A 20,719-nucleotide genomic window follows, 5' to 3' on the forward strand; every position below is an offset into this window, starting at 1 on the left:
AATTGCGCTACTCTTATATTAATTTTTCTTTTATTTTACATTATTTCGACCTAAACCTATTTTCAAACTTACCACCTTCCTTCGTCAATGTCACAAACGTGAACTCTGCCTGATTACTACCAGCCACGTTATGGGTCTCGACCTTGAGCTGATAGACCGAGCTCGGTGTTAAATTTGTCACGACGAATCGCCGTTGCATTTTGACGTTGTTCGACACCAGAGTCCAGTGAAACTCGTTTATAGGTCTGTATTGAATAACAAAGTACTTTATGGGACATCCATTATCAGGCCAGACGTGCAATCGTAGCACCAAAGTAGTGGAGTTCGGGCTGACGAAAGCGGCCGATGGTGGAATTCCCGGAGCTTGACCCTGAGTTCGAATCGAGAGCACCGGAGACGGTGGACTGCTGCCGATCTTATTGTGCGACGTTAAATACAACTGATACGTGTTCCCGCACAGCAGCCCCTGTTAAAAAATTGCAATTGTTTCTTTTTGCCTGTTGTTTTCGATCAATTTAATTTTTACTTCTATTGTTAACTCGATGACAATCGCTTTAAACATGTACTAATTAATCGTGCTTTAATATTTTTTATTAATTTCATCAATAAAAATATTTCAAATATTTCTTGATTTCGGACAAGTTTACCTTTAATTCGTGGTTGGTAGCGTGACGAGATAATTGTAACTCATCGAGAGTACCGTGAGTAGTTCGATAATATAGTGTGTAACCCGTCAACGGTGCGCCACCGTTGTGCTCAGATTTCCAATGCAGTAATACACTACTCGACGTGGAGCTAGTTACATATAATACGGGAGCATTGGGCGGAACTGCAACAGTCGGTGATGTTATTCTAGACTACATTAATATTCTGCTTTATAGTCGCTAAATTAGAATCTACGTAGTGAATTGATTTAGCGCGCGCGATCAGCTATTATTAAAATCTATTTAGCAGTATATTGGTATCGTCATCCATAATCATGTAGCAATATTATAATCTCATTATAATAACATTATATTCATATATTATAATCATTATAATAGCATCGAATAGATAGATATATAAATAATCGTTTTAATGATATTACATAATAATATTGTATAATACATAAGAGATACTCTCTTATAATGTTCTTGCTTATTAAGATATAAGCATAGGATAAAAATAAAAAAACGGATTAATTGCAAAAGAGAATTACCTTGCACCGTGAGAGTATAATGCAGCTTGTCGCTGCCTTGGGAGTTCTCCACCTGACAGGTGTAATTCCCGCTGTCCTGCGACTGAAGATTCGACAACACGAGTTCTCCGGTCGTCAAGATCTGCACGTTTCTGGCAGGATCGGTGCGCATCTGCTCCGTAGTACCCTTGTACCATTCTCTCGTCGGATCCCCGACCGCGTTACACGCCAAAGTGACCGAACTCCGCCACGGATGCACCATGTGCCCGCCGAAAGACGTGATCCTGGCTGGCACTCGATTCGTCGGCACCTGCGCCGTCACCCTCGAACTCTGACCTTCGCCCATCCGGGTACTACCGGTTACCCAGAATTGATACTCGACGTGTTGCTGCAAGTCGGTCGCCTCGAAATACGTGCTCGTGGCAGGTAACGTCTTCTTACCGTGATTGAGTTCCTCCCGTCCGTCAACAACTCTGCAGAATTATTTTATTATCTTTGCCAACTTGATAAAAGAATAAATGTGATAAAAAATTTGATTTTATGCGAGATATAAGATCTTTTGGCTACATAGATATACGAGACAGACAAGGTGGAAATAGTAACACAAATTCTGTTTTCTTTTTACCGTGTGTAAAATATATCGTAATTTGTTTTATTTTTACCTTGTGTAAAGGTTGTATTTCGTAATAACTCCATTCGGTTCGAGTGGAGGTAGCCATGAGATAAAGAGAGCTTGCGGCGAGCTCACGACGACTTTGATATCAGCCGGGCTGCCTGGCACTAAATAAAAAAACGAGAGAAAAATACTTAGTAAAATTTTACCAGAAGAGATTATTTTGGAATGTCAAATAAATCACCGTCTTCATCCGTCTGACAGTAAATTGTTGTGGAGGGCACACCGTCGCCGATTCTGGTATAAGCCAAAACCTGAATAGTGTAATTAGTGTACCGCCTAAGTCCAGTTAGAACCGTCGTTAGAGCGCTCGTTTTACGAACCTAATCATGAAATCAACTAATTAATTGCGATTAGGAGAATATACAGGAAACAAATGATTAATTTGAAAGAATAATTACCTCCATCTCGTCCAGTCCTCGCCACGCATCCGCCAAAATTGGTTCGTAATTCAATTTGTAGCCTTGAATAATGCCGTTGCTGTGTGTGTTGGGCGGAGGTTGCCAGGACACTTGCAAGGACTGAGAAGTGAGCGCCGCACATCTCACATCATCTGGTGGCATGCTGGGAACTGCAAACAATCGTTTCTAAACAATTGTCTTAAAAATCCATCTTAAAAATAATAGAGAAAAACAAGATAAACGAATAAGGATTTTTCAAAAAAATTCATAATAATCACCGTCTTCCAACGTCTGCGTGAGCAATGGTTCGCACAAAGGTCCTGGTCCGACTTGATTGTAAGCTTGAACGACTAGAGTGTACCTAGTGTAAGGCCTGAGACCTGTAAGTCGAAGCTCCCCGCCACCTTCTTCCCCGTCACCCGACACGGAGCTGAAGTTGTACGATGGATTGTTCGAGCTGCAATAAGAATATCCTGCTCGTTCTTTTCCGCTAAGGTATTTATAAAGTATTCATAATTCTATAAAAAATTTAATTTTAGTTTTTTTTTTTTTTTAGATGCGGTCAGTTCAAGGAGACGTTCAATATCAAATAGAATTTTAATCGACATCCAAATATATTACTACAAAAATTACTACAAATTTTATAATTTATTGAATATATAATACTTTTATATTTGTTATTTTATACTTGAAAATTCTTAAATAATAGTTACCTCGTTTCTTTGTAACCGACGTTGAAACCTTGTATGTCACCGTGACGAAGCTCCGCCAACGGCGGTGACCAACTGACGAGAATCTCCGACGAGGAAAGTGCTCGAGCTGCGAGATTCATCGGCGGACCAGCTGGTCTCTGCGGTTCAGTCCTGACGATAAGTTCCGCCGAAGGGACAGATCGACCCGCTGGACCTTCCGCTATCACGCGTATGGTATATCTCGTGGCTGGTTTCAGGTCATCGATTAATGCCGCATACGGCAATGGTGGTCCGGTAAACTCTTGTTGCTGCCACATTCCACCTAGCGGTTTCAATTTCAAGATTTTATTTAGCTACATGTTAAAGATGATAGATCGAAAAAAATGACTTCTTATGCCAGATGATCAGGATAAAAAGTAAATTTTGAAGAAATATATTGAAAGAATATAAAGAGAAGTACAGATAAAATTATATTTGTTAATGTTACGATTATTTTTTTATACGCATGATATTATTTGGATAAATAAGTTACAATTTCCAACAGAATAATTATTTAACTAAATGTAAAATTATACTTACTTAAAACTGAATTTCATATATTATATCTTATTTCACGTGAATAATAATTTACCTTCGCCCTCTTTGTACTGAAGAATGTATTTGGTGACCTCGCTAGTGTCCTGCGACTTATGTTGCCACTTAACGTTAATGCTACGACTCGCCACCATGGCAGTTTCTAGGGCGTTCGGTGGTTGTGGTGGCTCTAAAACGTGCGGAATTCGATATTAATGCACTCATGTGTCGATATATATGCGCATAGCGCAAGAATATTACATTTGGAATTCAATTATTCCATATCGGGGCGAATTGACCTACAAAATCGTATCGTACCTTGCACGAGGAGTTGCACCAGCTGCTGATCGCGGCCATAAAGATTGTTCGCCTGGCAAAAATACGCACCGCTGTCGGCGGCTTCCGCCGATGAGATTTGCAATTGCGCTATGATACCGTCCGGTGTTACTTCCTGCTTCACTGCGACGCTTTATAGCAAATTTATAAAAGTCCATTAAAAACTCTGTGCGAGAGGCACAACTATGAAATATTCATATGCCGTCGCATCACACAGAAAAGTTACACGCTAATATTTTACAACTCCCTTTGAACAACATATTTCGGTATTCTCTTAATAAACGGATAAATGGATTTTATTTCACCCTTTCAATTGGATATATGGTGCGCTCTCTTGCATTTTTCAAGAGTGAATAAACTTGACGTGCCTTCTCTATTATCAGCCCGGTATTCATTATTAATATCTTAACCGTCATATTTTATTTGCTAAATTCCGCTCGATGCGATCGATTTATCGAGAATAACGCACGGCTCGCCATAAATGTGGCACACTGAACGAGCGAGAGGCGATAATTTAACGAGAATCGTAGCAAGGTAGAGATTTTGCGCCGTGCGCAAGTTTCGGTTAATTCATCGCGTATCGATTTATCGCGTCCGCGAACTCCTTTCGATGATTATACTACGTACAGTTAATCTCAACTTACCGGTAATTCGTCGAGGGATTAAGCTCGCTTTTGCCGCCTTTCAGCCAGGTAACGGTAACCGGCTTATCGCCGTGTACCTCACAGTGTAACGTCGCCGTATCCCCTTTCTTTACGGTTACGAGCCGCGACGGTGCCGCGAAATACGGAGATGCTATAAAACCGCAAAGCGACACACAGAGAAATTGAATGGCAAGATAAAAATAAGACGAAGGCTGTGCTCGTATTATTGATATTACGCTCACCATACGTGTTATTGAAAAGCGTGTTATTTAATTGCAAAACGCGATTCAAATATTTTACTCACAATTGACTTTTAACTGCACGACCTTGCCTAAACCACTTCCTATGCCGTTGCTCGCGTGGCATAGATAGAAACCTTCTCTGTCTTCTTTCACATGTTGCAGCAACAGCGTGCCGTTGCTGAGGATTTTGGTGTACGTTCTTTCACGCAACTCCTCGTAATCACCAGCTTTGCTTCCTGTTAAAAAAAAAATGTACCGCATCAAAGTCAACTAATATTTCATTATACACTTTAAGCTAAAAAAAAAAAAAAAAAAAAAAAAAAATTTTAAAAAAAATATTTTCTTTTCATTATACCCTTTAAGCTAAACCAAAAAAAAAAAAAACAGAATAGTTTCAAACAGAAAGTATCTTGTAAGTAGTAAAATTAATCCGTTTCTAACGAGTTCTGATAAATAAAAAATAGATAAATCTCGCACGGTAAAATATTGGATATCAAAATTGCTTTGTTCGTCTCACCGGTGGCTTTCTTCCAGACGATCGTCGGTGTCGGGACGCCCTGCGCTTGGCAGTGCAAAGCAACGTGGCGGTTCCTCTCGACGCTCACGTCGATCGGCTCGACGATCCATCTGGGCGGCACTGCAACGTCAGAGAGAGCCGCTTTACACAAATCCGTCACGAGTGCCAATGTTCAACTTATTATGTCTTGCTTTACTGGTCGTTAGCGATTTAGAGACAGGTACGTTTTCACGATAGACGGAGAATCGTAAAAAAGCACGGCGCGAACGAAAGGAAGCTACGTGAGCTCGTGTCGCTTTCAACGCGCGACTCTACGCGTCGTCAAAGAGATCGAATCTCAAACAAACCGATAAAATAGACGTGAAAGAGAGAAAGAGAAAAAGAGAGATGTACACACAGAGAAATAGTCTCGCGTGTGAAGCTCCGGAATGTTCTTTTGATCTTTCTTTTGAAATAATGCGCTACTTTCGTTCAGTTCGACTTTTGCAGTTCTGAAATTTCCACGCTTTTGACGCGACGTACGCGGCTATTTGCATGATGAAGAAACTGATAAAGATACTGAGAGAAGATACAGTGAGAATGAAGGTAAGTATGTAGGTGGGGGTAGAGTTGGAGAATCAGGGGTTCATGAATCGATGCGAGGCGTATTTCGCGGGTGTCAATTGATATATATATATATATAAAGTCTCGTGTCATTCGCACGCCAGGCAGCAGCAGACAATTCACCTCTATGTTCAACACGGCAACAGGGTAACAAGGAAAGTGACAAGGGACAAGGGCAATCGATCATCTATTATCTGCAACGTTAACTCTCCTAGGAGCTACCAACAAGGACAACGAAACGAAGGCGTTTCTATGATAGCGCGCGATACAATGGTATACGTATACAGCTCTTAGCTCGTAAAAAAAAAAAGGAAAAAAAGTAAGACGGATGCTTGATCGTCCAAGTTTCTCGACCAGGCGCGAGATTTTGCGTCGCGCATCGATTTGTCGACAAAGTCTCGTAAGGGTTGGTTCTTGTACGATTAGGTGTATTTGTTTGGCAAGGTTCTACTTCTTACTGTGGTGAAAAAAACGCTGCACAAGCGAGATACTGTGAGTGGGAGTTTTCAACGTTTTACAAGACGGCAAAATATCGGCCACGCATCGATCGCGTGCGACAATATATAATATATATATAGATAGATAGATATAGATATATAGACGTATATGTATATAATATATATGTAACGTGAGTATACAAATATATATATATACTTGAGCCCAAACGATGGCGTGTGAAACAAGTAGAACTCTCGGAAAGTGGTACGCAAGGGCGGGATGTGTTTGGGTGCGGACCTCGTGAAGGAGGCGAATAATAATAATGATAACAATAATAATAATAACAATATATATGTATATGTAAGTACCCGCGTCTAACGACTAGTTCGATAAAGTACGAATTTAATTAATAATATATGTACTACTAGCCTACATTACCAGTCGCTAACGAAGCGGAAGACGTACGCTCGAATTCGAATTCTTTAAATACATTCTTAAGAACTTAAGGCTCTATCAATCTCGATGAATGTTTAAAATCTTTTTATTACTCTTGTAGAATCGTTCGTCTACTTTCACGCGAAAAAGAGCTTGCAAATGCGTTATGCGAGCGTTCGCATTCTCGTCCTGTTGCGACGAAAGAAATATAAAAATGAGAAAGAGAGACAGACAGAAAGAAGAGAAAGAAAGAAAGAAAGAGAGAAAGAGAAAAAGACGGAAATAGATAGATAGATAGGTAGAGATGGTGAGAAGACATGCAGAAGTGAATAAAAGTTGTCTTCCAACGAGCCCAAAGAGCCAGCGCAAAGGTCGGTGAAGATTGGTCGTGAGCGTAGTGGCACGTGCTCGCACTCGGGTGATCAAGATACTTGATATATATATATAGATATATAGATAATTAAATATAATTTTATAAACATACACATATACAGAGATATATATATATATTTACACGTAAAATGTGCAGGCAGAGTGATCTACGACTACGAAAAGAGATCATGCCGAATGAAATATCGATGCTCACACGCACGCACGCATCTCAGGCCAGAAAAAATCTTTTTCGTTTTCATTTATTGTAGCTGCAGTTGTTGCTGTTGTTGTTGTAGTTGTTGTTGAAACGAGTAAAAAATAAGGAAAGGTGCAAACTGTTACCTTTATTATTCGGTCAAGTCAAGCAAACCTCGGGGATCCACGAGATACCGACGCATTCCCAGAGAGCCAAAGCAACGCAAATGTAATACACACTGTGTCTGGGTTAAGAAGGAAGATCTCGAATGGATTTCTAGGATAAATTCATTAGGTTAAGGAACGAGAAGTGAATGAAAAGAATGAGAGGGAGGGGCGGAGGGGCAAGGGTAAGTGCGTAACGATCGTGATCTCGCCTGAATATGCTGTCGCTCGAAATTACAGTATCGTCTTTAAGCCGTGGACTACAGTCTCTCTAAATGTCACATCCTGGCGAGAACACAACTATGATGAGCTATGGTGAAGCGGGAACCGAGTCAATAAGCGCGATGATATGTCGATGACGATGGATGATGAAATAGCGACTGAGACTGGAGAGCGGTTGACAAGGGGCTGTGGAATGGATGTTTGCAAGATGACGTTGGACCCCGAAATCTCGAAACTTTGCATCTCGTTACGAATATCTAATTGTAAGTACAAAATCATTGGAAATTTCTTTAATAACTTTTCTCGACATATATAACGTTGTATTTCATGATTTAAATTTACGAAAAATTTTTTTATTATTTAAATTGTATATATATATATAATTTTTTTAAAGATATTTTACGCTTTAAATTAACGCTCAAACATTTTTAAATATCAATTAACTTAATCTATGTAAACAATTTTATAATAAGATTCCTATAAATTTGAAAAGAATACGAATTAGAAATCTATAATTAATAATCTGATAATTTAATTTTTAGATCTAGGATGAAACAATTATGGGATTGACAAGGCGATTATTAGGAACGCTAGGACAAGGGTCGGCGATCATCTAGTTACCTTTTACCTGTAGCTTGGCCGTGTACCTGACCTCGGCGGCGGGGTTCGCGGCGACGCAGGTATAGTCGCCGGAGTGCTCGGCCGCAAGATTCGTTATACTGAGGAGGCTCGAGTAGGGATCCAGTTGGGAGACGTTTGCGACGGAGGCCAGATTCGGCGGCAAGGGAAAAGGATTTTGGCCGTCTTTCAGCCAGGATATGGTTAGGGGTGGATCTCCCGCCGCGACCCCGCACACCGTCCGCGTCCGCATCCCCTCGGATAGTCCCTCTTGGAACGTAAATGGCTCAATAATAGGGGGTACTGGAAAAGGTCAAGAGAGAAGAGAGAACCATACGTGAGAGCAAGAAAAAGATGGCACCAAAAAACGCAAGAACCTTGTAATACCAGGTATATGTGTTTTTTTTCATACATATATATATAAATATATATATATATATATATATATATATATATATATATGAATATATATATATACATAATTTTTTACTTTAAACTTTTTCTCTTTCTTTATCGCGATTCGTTCATATTGCCACAATTTCCCATATAAAGATTACATTTTTCAATCCCATACGAAAAATTATATTTTCCCATATAAAAGATTACATCTTTTGTGTAGAGAAAAATGTGATTTTTCATACTATTCATCGTACATATATATATTGAAAAAACGTATTAAATTTCCTACATCATTGAATTGACGAGACAATTTCATCGAAATCGGAAAGATGATTAGTTTCGCGCGAAATCGCAGCTTCCACGGCTTTTATTCCATAGAATTATCAAAGGCAGCACTTTTTCGTTTGCGCGAATGTATGAGATATGCTATTGAAATTCCGTTTTTTGCTTTGAATATATATATATATAGATTTACAGTATGTGTATATATATATATATTTCTTTTTTTTCGTTTTCGTTCCTTCCGCTTCTCATATAAACAGTAGTACGTCCATGTATATGTATAGATATATATATAGAATATAATATGTATATATGTAGAATATGTACAATAGAGGCAGTATAGTAACGTAGCAATGTAGAGGAGAGAGAGGGTGGCCCCGCCGCGGACCTGCCCCTGACGCCCTCACACCTTATACACTTAAATTGACATTGCACACTTGCACGCAGCATCCGATTCTTTCCAATATAAGAGCGAGCGTTCGTTCATTTTTCCGAAGCTACCGCGTCCGTTTCCTCTTCAAGATATTTAATTACCTTTTGCATATATTTTTGCAAAAATTAAAAGTGTAACGCGGATAAGATAGATTGTTAGACATATAACTAGATGTTATGGAGGAAACGCGCGGCGTCGCTCTCGAGAAGTCGAAGTGCGACTTCCCTTCGAGGACGTGTGGGAGAGGTAGAAGCGGGTATCGTGCATAAGGAAGAGTCACGCTAAGCGTGAGCAATCTTTAATTACATGTCACCAAGTCTCTACGTTCCTTGGTGACGAAAAGTCGGCGAGGTCATCGTCATGGGTCGCTTGGAAGCATCGTCGGATTTAAATTTTATTATTCTTCTTCACATTAAACGAAACTGTTTACGGATTTTGCATTTTCGCGAATCAAAATGTAACAACGTTGACGTTTATAATAAGAACACAAGATATCCACATGCAATTTTTACACGCGCGACCCATTTTCGAAACCGGCCGATGTGGTTCGCACGCGCACACGCAACGCACACGCACACGCAAAACTCGGGCGGTCAGGCGGTCGTCGGGCAAATTGTAGGGGGCCTAGAGGAGGATTACCATGAACCACAAGCCGCTGCGTGTGCGATACCTCTGCGGCCACATTACGGGCCACGCACGAGTAGTTGCCGTTGTGATCTGGAGATAAACTTTCAATCATCAGTATGCTATTGTACTGGTCCACATTGGTGACAGTGACGCGCTCCGACGGTCCCATCGAGCGTCCGTCTTTGAGCCACGTGATGGACAGCGGCTGATCGCCTCGAGTCACCGAGCATGTCAGGGTGGTACGCTCGCCGAGGTGCAAATCGCGATCTGCCGTGAACGGGCTAATTTTGGGGGGAACTGGAATAATAACAACGAGAGAGCTCGTGAGCGCACGTACAATACATAGACGGCAATCGGTAACACATGGCCGTGTGTCTGCGTCTCCCCTTGCGTGCGCAATCCTAGAAATTATCTCTACCGCTCTTGGCCCACGTGACCTTCATCTTTGTTCCTCGTCTTTTGATTAATCATTCGGTAATGCTCGAATTTGTCTTCCCGATCTTGCGAATCGCCCTCGTCTTCTCATGGCATCCGTTACCAGATCGTCTTCCGTCGGAATGGTCCATCTGCGACAATTTGTTATCGTAGGAAACCGGAAGTGATATGCCTTACCGATCACCGCGACGTCTCCGGATCTCCTGGCGCTGTGACCCTGCTTGTTCCTGGCCCAACAGGTGTATACGCCAGGGTCGCCATTTTTCTGCACGTTGGTAATCATCAGGGTGCCGTCCGGAAGTACTTTCTGACGCAGATTGTCCGGTAACTCGCGGCTCGATTTCTCCCACTTGATCTCCTCGATCGGATACCCAGCCACGGGACATTTCAAACGGAGAGCCTCGCCAGCGACGGCGGTCACTTTCGGGATCAGGCGTATGTACGGAAGTCCTAGATGAGAAATTTCTTCATTTATATATTTGTCTGCATTTTAAAGCTCTAACGAGAAACATTGATAGAATCGATAACAACCGATTTAAAAACGTTATTATCTTATTCAATTTTTACTGCAAAAGAAATATTATTTTTCGAACATATCTCTCTCTCTCTATCTCTCTCTCTCTCTCTCTCTCTCTCTCTCTCTCTCTCTTTTATATATAAAAAGTTTAAATTTTAATTCTTACTTTAATTTATAATCATGTAATATAATGATGGAGCATCAGATTCTCATTTTTTTATAAACAACAATAATGTATACATAATAATATATTATACAATAATATGTTATACATATATTATACATAATAATAAAATAATAAAGTAAATAAAATAAAATAATATTATATATTATACATAATAATATATAACACAATAATATATTATAGTTTACATGTGAGCACAAGTCATACATTAGTGATAAGCTATTATTTATGGATGCGTCATTAAAAAATCGAGAAGAGGATCGTTATGTATGATCAATTTTGGAGGATCATGTAAAATTAATGTTATTTGTATTTTATCTAGTTATATATTACGTATGAGAATAATTAACGAAAGTTACGTACCATAAACATTCAGTCGCGCAGCATGTGTCACTTTTCCCGCGCGATTTTCGGCGGTGCAGGAATATTCCCCTCCATCCTCCACCATAACGTGGCTTATATTGACATGGGATATGACGTCGCCGTGCACCGTTACATATTGACCAATGACGAATCTTGTGCAACAATCAATGCGTTTTTTATTTAAAAAAATCAATTTATGCAGTAATAGTACATTCATAGTAATTTGTCGTATTCATCGAATTTAACAGAAAAAGAGAATTAAATTTTGATATTCGCATTTTCTCCCCCCCCCATAGATACACACACAGTTACAGTAATAATATTTCTAGCACAATAGGAGTATAATGTTACGTAATGGAAGCACAATAAAAATCGCGATGGCAAAAAGGTACATAGATTTTTCAGAGAAGCATTTCACACACGTTTCTATCTATTATTGATCTGCATCAGACAGATCTCAAAACGGCGGGATCTCATAAATTTCGCGATATATCTCGGCGTTATCATTGCGCATTATTGTTTAAAATTTGTTTAGATTCTATCTCCATTAGCCGAGAATAAAACTATAGCCAACGATACTGCGTCCGACAACGAACGAAGAGATACGAGACGAGCGGCGGACTAGAAAGGCGGTGATAAAACGGTATACGGCGAGATCCACGAGATGATGGATCCTTTATACCGATCAGTCGTTAAATTACATGTGGGGCTCGCGCATATACGTATATATTCAACGACGTGGCCGGTATATACGTCATCCACACGCGATAAATATTCTCGTTTACGCCTGGGATATTATACACGGAATTGCTCGCACGCATTCGCGAGAGGATCGCAAATGACACCGTCAGAAATTACGATTCAGTTATGATAATAGCATAGGCGACGTTTAGGGCGTTTTGCACTCTGGATGGCGCCTTCATTTCAAGAACGTCGATCTCGATTTCGTACTTCGCCTTTCCGAATGCTATTGATATCGTCAATAATAGCGTGTATGCGTCATGTGATAATAACACAACGTAAAGAGAATAAAATCGTATATTTGATATTGTAATCGATACAACTCAATGTCATAATTATACGGATAAAATGACGACTCGTGATATTGTTTCTTTTTCTTTCTTTCCACTTTTCTCTTTTCTTTTATGTAGTATCATTAGGTACACCGGTGAGTTATGAGATATATGAAGTCTCGAAAATGAAAATGCGGAATATCAGCAAAAATGTAGGTCATTTAAGAGAGAGAATTAAGGGACGAACTTACCTTCCATTAGTCGGTAAGGGAAAACCGTCCAACGCCCATGATACCTGTGGTGTAGGATTTCCTGCGGCGGAACATTTTAAGGATACGGCGGGTCCTGGCTGGAGTGTTTGCTCGATGAACGAGTATAGGAGTACCGGTGGCGCGTCTGGAACGTTAACGTGTAAGTCGAGCTTAATTATGCGCCGGATACTTTATGCCGCCAAGTGTTATCGTTAATCAAAGTTGTTGAAACTTGTGGAAATATGTAGCTGCAAGCGACCGTTTAAAATAAAAGAGAAACGCACGCGGTGCGAAATTAATGTAAATTCGATATCGCGGCTAAAACTCTCCATTCTTAAAAATTATTACAGAAATATTTCGCGTTCTTATCTTACAACCCAAACCTAGTATTTATATTCATGTTGGGAAATTTTATACCCGTACACATTTGTACAATATTTATCTCTGCTATGAAAATGTGGATTACCGATGTAATCCAGGCGAGTACCGTGACCTGACAATAAAATGCGAGTGCAGCGGGGGTTAAACGAAGGGTTACGAGCGAGCCGTGGAAAGAAGAAGGCGAACGATATCCTGATCCTGAAAGCCGCCACGCCCAGCGCACATCGCGATGGAAATACCAGAGACAATGGACCCGCCGTCATGGAAGCACGAATATTTCTCCTTTCTTTGTCGACGTTACTCCGGCAACACGGAGAAAACAAGACTGATGTGCGCGAAGCCTGCGAAAGAGAGAGAGAGTAGTAGAAGAAGATTCTGTATGTGAATCTTGGCCGTGTAACACGAGAGAAGAGCTCATCGTGATCCAACAACCGCGTCGATTTATTCGGCTGTACTCGTAATTAAAAATGTCGATTCCATCGTCATTAAAAAAGCTTCGCTGTTGCGTTGCAAAGAGAATATGGGCCCGCTGCTCTCGAAGAAGGAAGGAAGAAAATGGTCCGAATGAATGTCGGATTCTCTTGCTCGCGAATCCATGCGAAAATTGATGAATCCTCATCTCTATGCCTCTCGGCGATCATTAACGCGTCTCTCGTAATCGCGACATCGCGGCTGTTTCACCTCCGGTCGATGAAATGGAATTTTAAGTGATGGTGATAGCGACAGCAGTATTACGGTATCCCGGAGGAAAATGTGTTTGTCATTCAACAGGAACATCTTCTATACCGCTTTTACGTTGATTGTACGTCGCGCGATTCAATATCTGTCAAACATCTGTGTGCGAATCGTCGGATATAAAAAAGAAATATTTGTTATAATTGAATTAAAATATCGATCGATACGTGTATATATTGGTTTGTGTATAAATATTTTGATTTCAGCGGAGATTTCTTATAATGTCACAAGAGAATTCTTTTATTACAATAGAATAGTGGGATTTATATTTTCATTTCTCCGATGTTCTCGACATTGCCACAATTATTTTTGACGGAATGATAAAAATGGCAAATTAAAGCACTCGGATGTTAATCAAATTGGTAAAAACTCGCTTTAAGCGCGCGCGTACAGCTGCGATTGAAATACGAGAAATTCATTTTGAGTAATTTGGCAGTTTTATTCGGTCGAGAGATCTACGTGACATGGGAGTACCCCGTTCTCGCTCGAACTAAACTCGAGGCTTCCTTAGATAAGGACCCGGATACAACGCTTAACGACCACAATTATCCTAAACAGTTGCGAAAGCCTGCCCTAGAAACTTTAATCTTTTTGAGATCTACAAATTCGTGATTAAGTTGCACGCTTACGTGCATAATTACTCCATTTGCTATCGTGTATGTATACAGTACAAAAATTGCAAAGTATGAATATATTCGATAAATATCAAAATTATTCCAGTTTTTCATATGTAAAATAGATTGAATAAAAAAGATAATAATATATTGCTAATAATAATAATAATATTATTTATAATTTTTATTACTATAAAAAGATAATAATAATAATAAAAATAGATTGCTTTTTTGTAGGAGATATTTTTATTTTATTGGGAAATTGTCTCATTATTAATTTGTAATTGAGTAATTTGGCAGTTTTATTCGGTCGAGAAAATGACTTTTCTGCCATCGCTTCTATTCTCTGTTGCGTACCATAGAATTCGCGCTTTTATTCTGATGTTTGAAATTGTAGCGAGCGAAACGTTTTATGTGCAGCGGCGATACACGAAAGATATGTTCTTGAGGTCCATATATATATACATATATACATATATGTACATATATATATATATGTATTGCATTAATACCGGAGAGAGAATAAATAGAGGAAAGCTCTGGCAAAAATTAATTTTCCTACATCCAATGCACATTTTTCGTATGCTAATAATCAAACAAACTGATATCAATTTTATTATAGCGCAACGACGTGTTTCGCGGAAATCACTTTTTTCCTCCCAGATTTCTCCGAAACCGAGGCAATCGAAGCGAATCAATAAAGCGTCCGCTAATCGCGAGAACGTCGGTAACTGCCGACCAATCGTACGCGGCTACTTCGCCGGGTAGATTTTACGAGTGAGTGGTACTTGAATTTGGCGGAATGCATTTCGCACAATTTGCCGAGCGCACTTTCTCTCTCTCTCTCTCTCTCTCTCTAAAAAGATAATAATATATTGCTAATAATAATAATAATATTATTTATAATTTTTATTACTATAAAAAGATAATAATAATAATAAAAATAGATTGCTTTTTTGTAGGAGATATTTTTATTTTATTGGGAAATTGTCTCATTATTAATTTGTAATAATTAATGTTTCGATAAATTGGAAGAGCATTTATTTAAAATGCTAATAAAAAATACAGAGATATTTATTGTAATATTGAAAATTAAAGAGTTTGTCCGAAAAACAAACTTAATTAACGCATCTTGTTTTTTGTTCCTTCGCGAATTTTTATTACTTCAGGAATTTTGAAAGTTTTATTTAATATTGCAGATTGTGTGAAATGTTCGATATAAAATATCGATTTTAATTCGTCACAGAATCTGTTATCAAAATATTTGTTGATAGATCGGTGACATAGTCAAAAGTTTTCTATACATTCAATACGAGATACTGATAAAAATAGAAACAACGAAATGTTTTTGCGTTCATGTATGAAAATATTTTGCGCATAGTGCATCTATACTTTTACCGCGATATATAGCGGTTAATAAACATATATACTCAGAGAGTGAGACATGATATAACAAGCTAAGAGCAGCAGCTGTGATAAGGCAGCCTTCTGAATAGATTGCCCGCCAAATCAGGTGGACCGAATGGTCTATGTAGTTTAGGTATTACATTCGACAAAGAGCCTATAGCCGCGCGCGCGCGCGCGGTTCCATTCACGATAGATACACGTACATGTACGCATATGTATGTACATGCGTGTACATAAGCCGGGATTATATATAATACATGCAGCGAATTACGCTATAACTGATATCGACACAATCGCGACAGCGCATACGATGCGGGGAGAACTTGTTCGCGTATAATACATGAAGTTATGATATTGAACGTCATGTTGGAGAATGTTTTTTTATTTACAATTTATCAACTTCAGTTAAGATGACTTTTAGATTGTTATGCCTCTGTAAACCCCGGAACGAAGTCCATAAGCATATATATACGGTACAATATTTTCGTTGTGATTAGTATTTCAGCTTAATGGTTGCTAATTACGACTATTAATAAAATCGCGGAACGCAAAGTGTTTAATTATCTTATATAACTCTTCTATCTCGTGTCCTCTTGTGTATGCAATTTTCTGGGAACGGCTCTCCACGTTTACAGCAAATCTGATTAATCTCCGCGTGCTACTAATGAACGGATGTTCTCGGCGAGGTCGGCGTCCCCGACAATCCCGATTCGTGCATCTCGCTTCGCGCATTGCGGAAGGAGAGACGCTGCATTATTGTGGATATTAAATTTCAGCGGCGAGCGTCCGCGGCGGATATTAAATTTTAGTTCTCGTAGGCAATGACCATATGGCCGAGTATAACATAGCGTACCAGTGACCGCGCCAAAATCGCCTCGTATTGTCGGCATCGCACATATAATTCTTTTTTCTTTATTAAACCACTGTTATCCGCAGTAAACCGTCCGAAATGTTTCCCAGGTTCGTATCAGTCCTTGTAATACAAAGCCTTGAGTTAAGCTATCCAGAGAGCCAGTTATATGTCAGTTATATTAATTAAACTGAAAACACATTTAGATATATATCTATAAAAATAAAATTTATTGAACGTAGAAGTGATATATATGTATATATATATATAAAATAATATCAAAAATTAAACAAATAGTTGTTTATTTTTAAATAGAAAGCTTCTCTGGAATTGAATTATTTAATTAAAAGCTCTACCAAAAGTTTTCATTGAAAAATTAGCACCGTAGAATCACGGGTTTCGTGTACACGAATTATGAAATAATTGCAACATGTGCTTTTCGTTTTATTTTATTTTTATGGTATGACTTAATTCTTACGTATATCTCGCGTGTTGCAGAATCGCAAAAAATTCATTTTTCTGCGAATAATCTTTTTTGCGTGTGAAATTATTTATTATATTATTTGGCAAATTACTTGTATGTGGACACACATAAAACATTATGCATTTAAAATTATTCAATTAGTTTTTTTTTTTAGTTAATTTTTTACGAAACATATTTAAAACTTTGATTTACTGACAACTTGTGTATCTAGATTCTTATAACAAACATTTACCTCCTTGAAGCGAGGGATATATGTAGGACGAAGGCTCGTGCAGCCAAGATACGACGCGCACCAAATCTTTGACGTAGCTAGGTATGATGCAGCGTAATATCGCGGTGCATCCCCTCGATGCTCCCCCCGTCACCTCCACGTCAACTTTGTATGCTTGAGCCACCACTGCAAACAGTAATAAAATTTCGCATAAACCCACGTGTTTCAGCAATTGTGTAAAAATTGCAAAACAATGGCTTACGTAGTACGTAACTTTTATTATATTTCTTTGCTCAAGAATAGAAATTGATACCTTATGAGAGAAAAACATTTTTATATTACACGCATAATTCACAATTATTATAATGATATAATTTTATCCGACTTTTGAATTTTTAATTATATTTTACTTTATATTTTACTTACTATTTTATTTTTCGAAATTTATTATTTCGTATACTCCAATTTAAAAAAAGTTGATGCTATACAAAAGATTACAAGTTACCATTATATCGAGTTAACAGCGCAATCAACAAAATAGGGATTCTCGCGTGTCTATGCCTTTAATTGTCGCCATAATGAAAAAGCAATCGCAGTAGTTACTCCGACGTCTCGTTTTCAATTACATTGCGCACCTCCGTCTCGTTACATCGTGAAAGCGCGTTATCTGTGTATACGCGGATGTACGTACACTGTGTACATACACACCGGGTGTCGCGCGTGTTGTTACGACGCAAGCATCGGGTGAATCTCGACGTCGCTCGGTGTCGAGGATGCGCCGAGGCATGAGGCGACGCGAGCGTATAACGAACGCCACGGCGTCGCATCTCCTCTCGCCCCTTCCTTTTCCTTTTTCCGTCGTCGTCGTCGCCGCCCTCTCGCGCTCGAGAGGCACCGTACCCTCTTCCGGAGATTTTATTTACGTGGAAATTCCAAGGGCGACGGCCAGCTTTACCACCAATTTTCTGCAGCCGTTCCGTTCCGACCGGGCCGCAGCCGAGCGGTTTTTCTCCGCCTCGTCCGTTCTCGCGCGCGGCGAAATTGCATCGGCGATCGCTTTGTCTCACTCGTCCGCGCACCCCGGGATATCCCTGCTGTCGGCGCTCGCTCGAATTCCCTTTGACGTAAATTCCGTGCATTACTGACGCTGACGAGCGAGAGACGTTAACTTCATTGTTGTTTCAAAGGCCCCTCCTCTCTGCTGGTCGCCCTGTTCTGCCGCCCACATCCCCGAACGCCTGATCTAGATATACGGGGTGTGTCCGGCACCGCTCTGTGCGACACATTCAACTATTAGCAATAGATTCTTTAATGAATTTTTAATAATCCGCGAATATATTTTACAAACAGCCGTTGCTCGTTGCGGCTTCTTCTGAAATTTTCAACGTTGAATATTCCGGGGAAGCAAAACTTCGAATTAAATCTCCACCGAGAAACGCAATTCACTTGGGACCGACTAACAAAGTTTTTGCTAGCTCCTCGCTGATGAAATTTAATTCGCGGAAACCTCTTAATTTCCTGTTTTAAATATTTCTGTAATTAGAGCTGCAAAAATTTTTTTTATCATTTTTTATCCAAAAAGAACTGGCTTTAAATTCATCGAGATATCTATTAGCGGTCGATACCGTGAAAGGTACCGGACGTCCTGTACAGGACGCGACGAGATGGTACAAAGACGGCAAAGACGAAGTTGCACAGTTACGAAACGAGGTAAAACGTTGTAAAAGAAGATCCCTCTGCACTTCAAAGTGCTCCCTGCCTCTCGACCGACAGCTCGGCACGCGGCGACCGCCGCCTCTTTGCCGAGTAATCAAGTTCTGTGTAATTCGATAGGTAGTATAACGCGGGCTGTCGATCGGTGCGCTACCATCGGTGTCTTCCCTTTCGCTGGGACGGCGCTTTGACGATGCTTTTCGAAGATGACGCGAGAGAAAAAGAGGGAGGAAGAGAGAGAGATTGAGAGTCAATATCCTGGCGTAAGGAGATCGGGTCACCGTCCTAGATGTCTCTGTTATTATACGAGATATCTCTGGGGATGATGCAACACTCGCTATCGAAGTAGTTATTGGTACTTTTCGCGTGAAACTGAATTGTTACGTCGAGCCTTTAACGGGGTATATTTAAGATGCGGAATGTTTCATGCTCGAGTAACTGTTTAAAATTAAATCATTCTTATTGGCGTATATTATTTTTCGTTGAGCCATACACATTTTTCTCTATGATACTATAAAAATGAAAAAACTTTCATTCGTAACTGGAGAACTACATTTTAATTACAAATTGATTCAAAATTGCATAGTTGCAATATCTATCAACCGAATGCAACTCTTAAAAATTTCAATTACTTTATGCGTTATTATTTTCGATACGTTTTTATTTAAACATTGCATTGATTCGAAAAGTCAAGCTTGCGACTCTTTTTCGAAAATTTCCGTGATTCGTATAAAAGGAGAATGATGAGGAAAATATTACGTACCGCCTAATTGAAGTTCCGCCGATGCTTGAGCCGTATCACCTTCCGATCTTCTCACAATGCATTGATACATGCCGCGATCATCCCTTCCGATTCCGTTGAGCCTCAGTAATTCCGATTGCCTTCCCGATCCTGGGAGTTGCCTGCCGTCTTTGTACCATGTGATAAAATGCGGTCCAGCCTGTGGATGTGTACCAACCTCACATCTGAACTCGGCGTTGCCTCCTAAGTGAACGCTGAGTAACATAGGCGTCACTTCCACGTGAAGAGGCGCCGTCACGATTAACCTGGCGTTATAATAAAAATATCGATATTACGTTAACTACGAGCTACATTTAACTCACGATGCTACCAGACGACGCGTGATGATGTAATCATTAAAGAGACAAGATGTAATTGAAACGCATGGAGTAAACGAAATAATAATAATAGATTATCAATTCTGTAATTAATAATTGACATTTGTCAATAATTTATTTGATTAATTTTAATCTGTATTACCTGATTTCGGCACTCGCTTCCCCACCAGGATTAGAAGCAGAACAGCGGTACACACCGCTGTCTTCTAATGTTACCGCCTCGATGGCCAGTACAGAACCAAGTAATCTAGTTCTGGGCCCAGAGAGTACCAACATTGGTTCCGCACCTGTTTGCGCGTACCACCTGCAAGCGGAAGCGTCGAGAAAATGCTTTCAACATAATAACATTCGCGAGCGTTACTCTATGTTATTTAAAGAATTCATGGTTTTCTCGTTTA

The 20,719-nt window shown here is 39.6% G+C and overlaps 1 protein-coding gene across 1 annotated transcript in view; it reads right to left on the minus strand.

The window, feature by feature from the left end:
* The window catches only part of LOC115244510 (Down syndrome cell adhesion molecule-like protein Dscam2), a 174,797-nt gene that overhangs the window by 6,161 nt on the left and 147,917 nt on the right, over window positions 1-20,719 (minus strand). The window contains exons 7-25 of the mRNA XM_029822201.1: window positions 19,966-20,249; window positions 12,808-12,952; window positions 11,544-11,695; window positions 10,657-10,929; window positions 10,057-10,341; window positions 8,307-8,606; window positions 5,256-5,375; window positions 4,801-4,974; window positions 4,497-4,647; window positions 3,835-3,983; window positions 3,575-3,706; window positions 2,965-3,265; window positions 2,530-2,708; window positions 2,252-2,421; window positions 2,035-2,173; window positions 1,840-1,957; window positions 1,199-1,650; window positions 648-829; window positions 73-466 (exon numbers count right to left, since the gene is read on the minus strand). Of these exons, the coding sequence (XP_029678061.1) occupies window positions 73-466; window positions 648-829; window positions 1,199-1,650; window positions 1,840-1,957; window positions 2,035-2,173; window positions 2,252-2,421; window positions 2,530-2,708; window positions 2,965-3,265; window positions 3,575-3,706; window positions 3,835-3,983; window positions 4,497-4,647; window positions 4,801-4,974; window positions 5,256-5,375; window positions 8,307-8,606; window positions 10,057-10,341; window positions 10,657-10,929; window positions 11,544-11,695; window positions 12,808-12,952; window positions 19,966-20,249 (4,100 nt within the window). The remainder of the gene's footprint in view (window positions 1-72; window positions 467-647; window positions 830-1,198; window positions 1,651-1,839; window positions 1,958-2,034; window positions 2,174-2,251; window positions 2,422-2,529; window positions 2,709-2,964; window positions 3,266-3,574; window positions 3,707-3,834; window positions 3,984-4,496; window positions 4,648-4,800; window positions 4,975-5,255; window positions 5,376-8,306; window positions 8,607-10,056; window positions 10,342-10,656; window positions 10,930-11,543; window positions 11,696-12,807; window positions 12,953-19,965; window positions 20,250-20,719) is intronic.

This window comes from Formica exsecta, unplaced genomic scaffold (assembly GCF_003651465.1).
Source record: "Formica exsecta isolate Colony F162 unplaced genomic scaffold, ASM365146v1 scaffold82, whole genome shotgun sequence".
Classification (NCBI taxonomy): Eukaryota; Metazoa; Arthropoda; class Insecta; order Hymenoptera; family Formicidae; genus Formica; species Formica exsecta.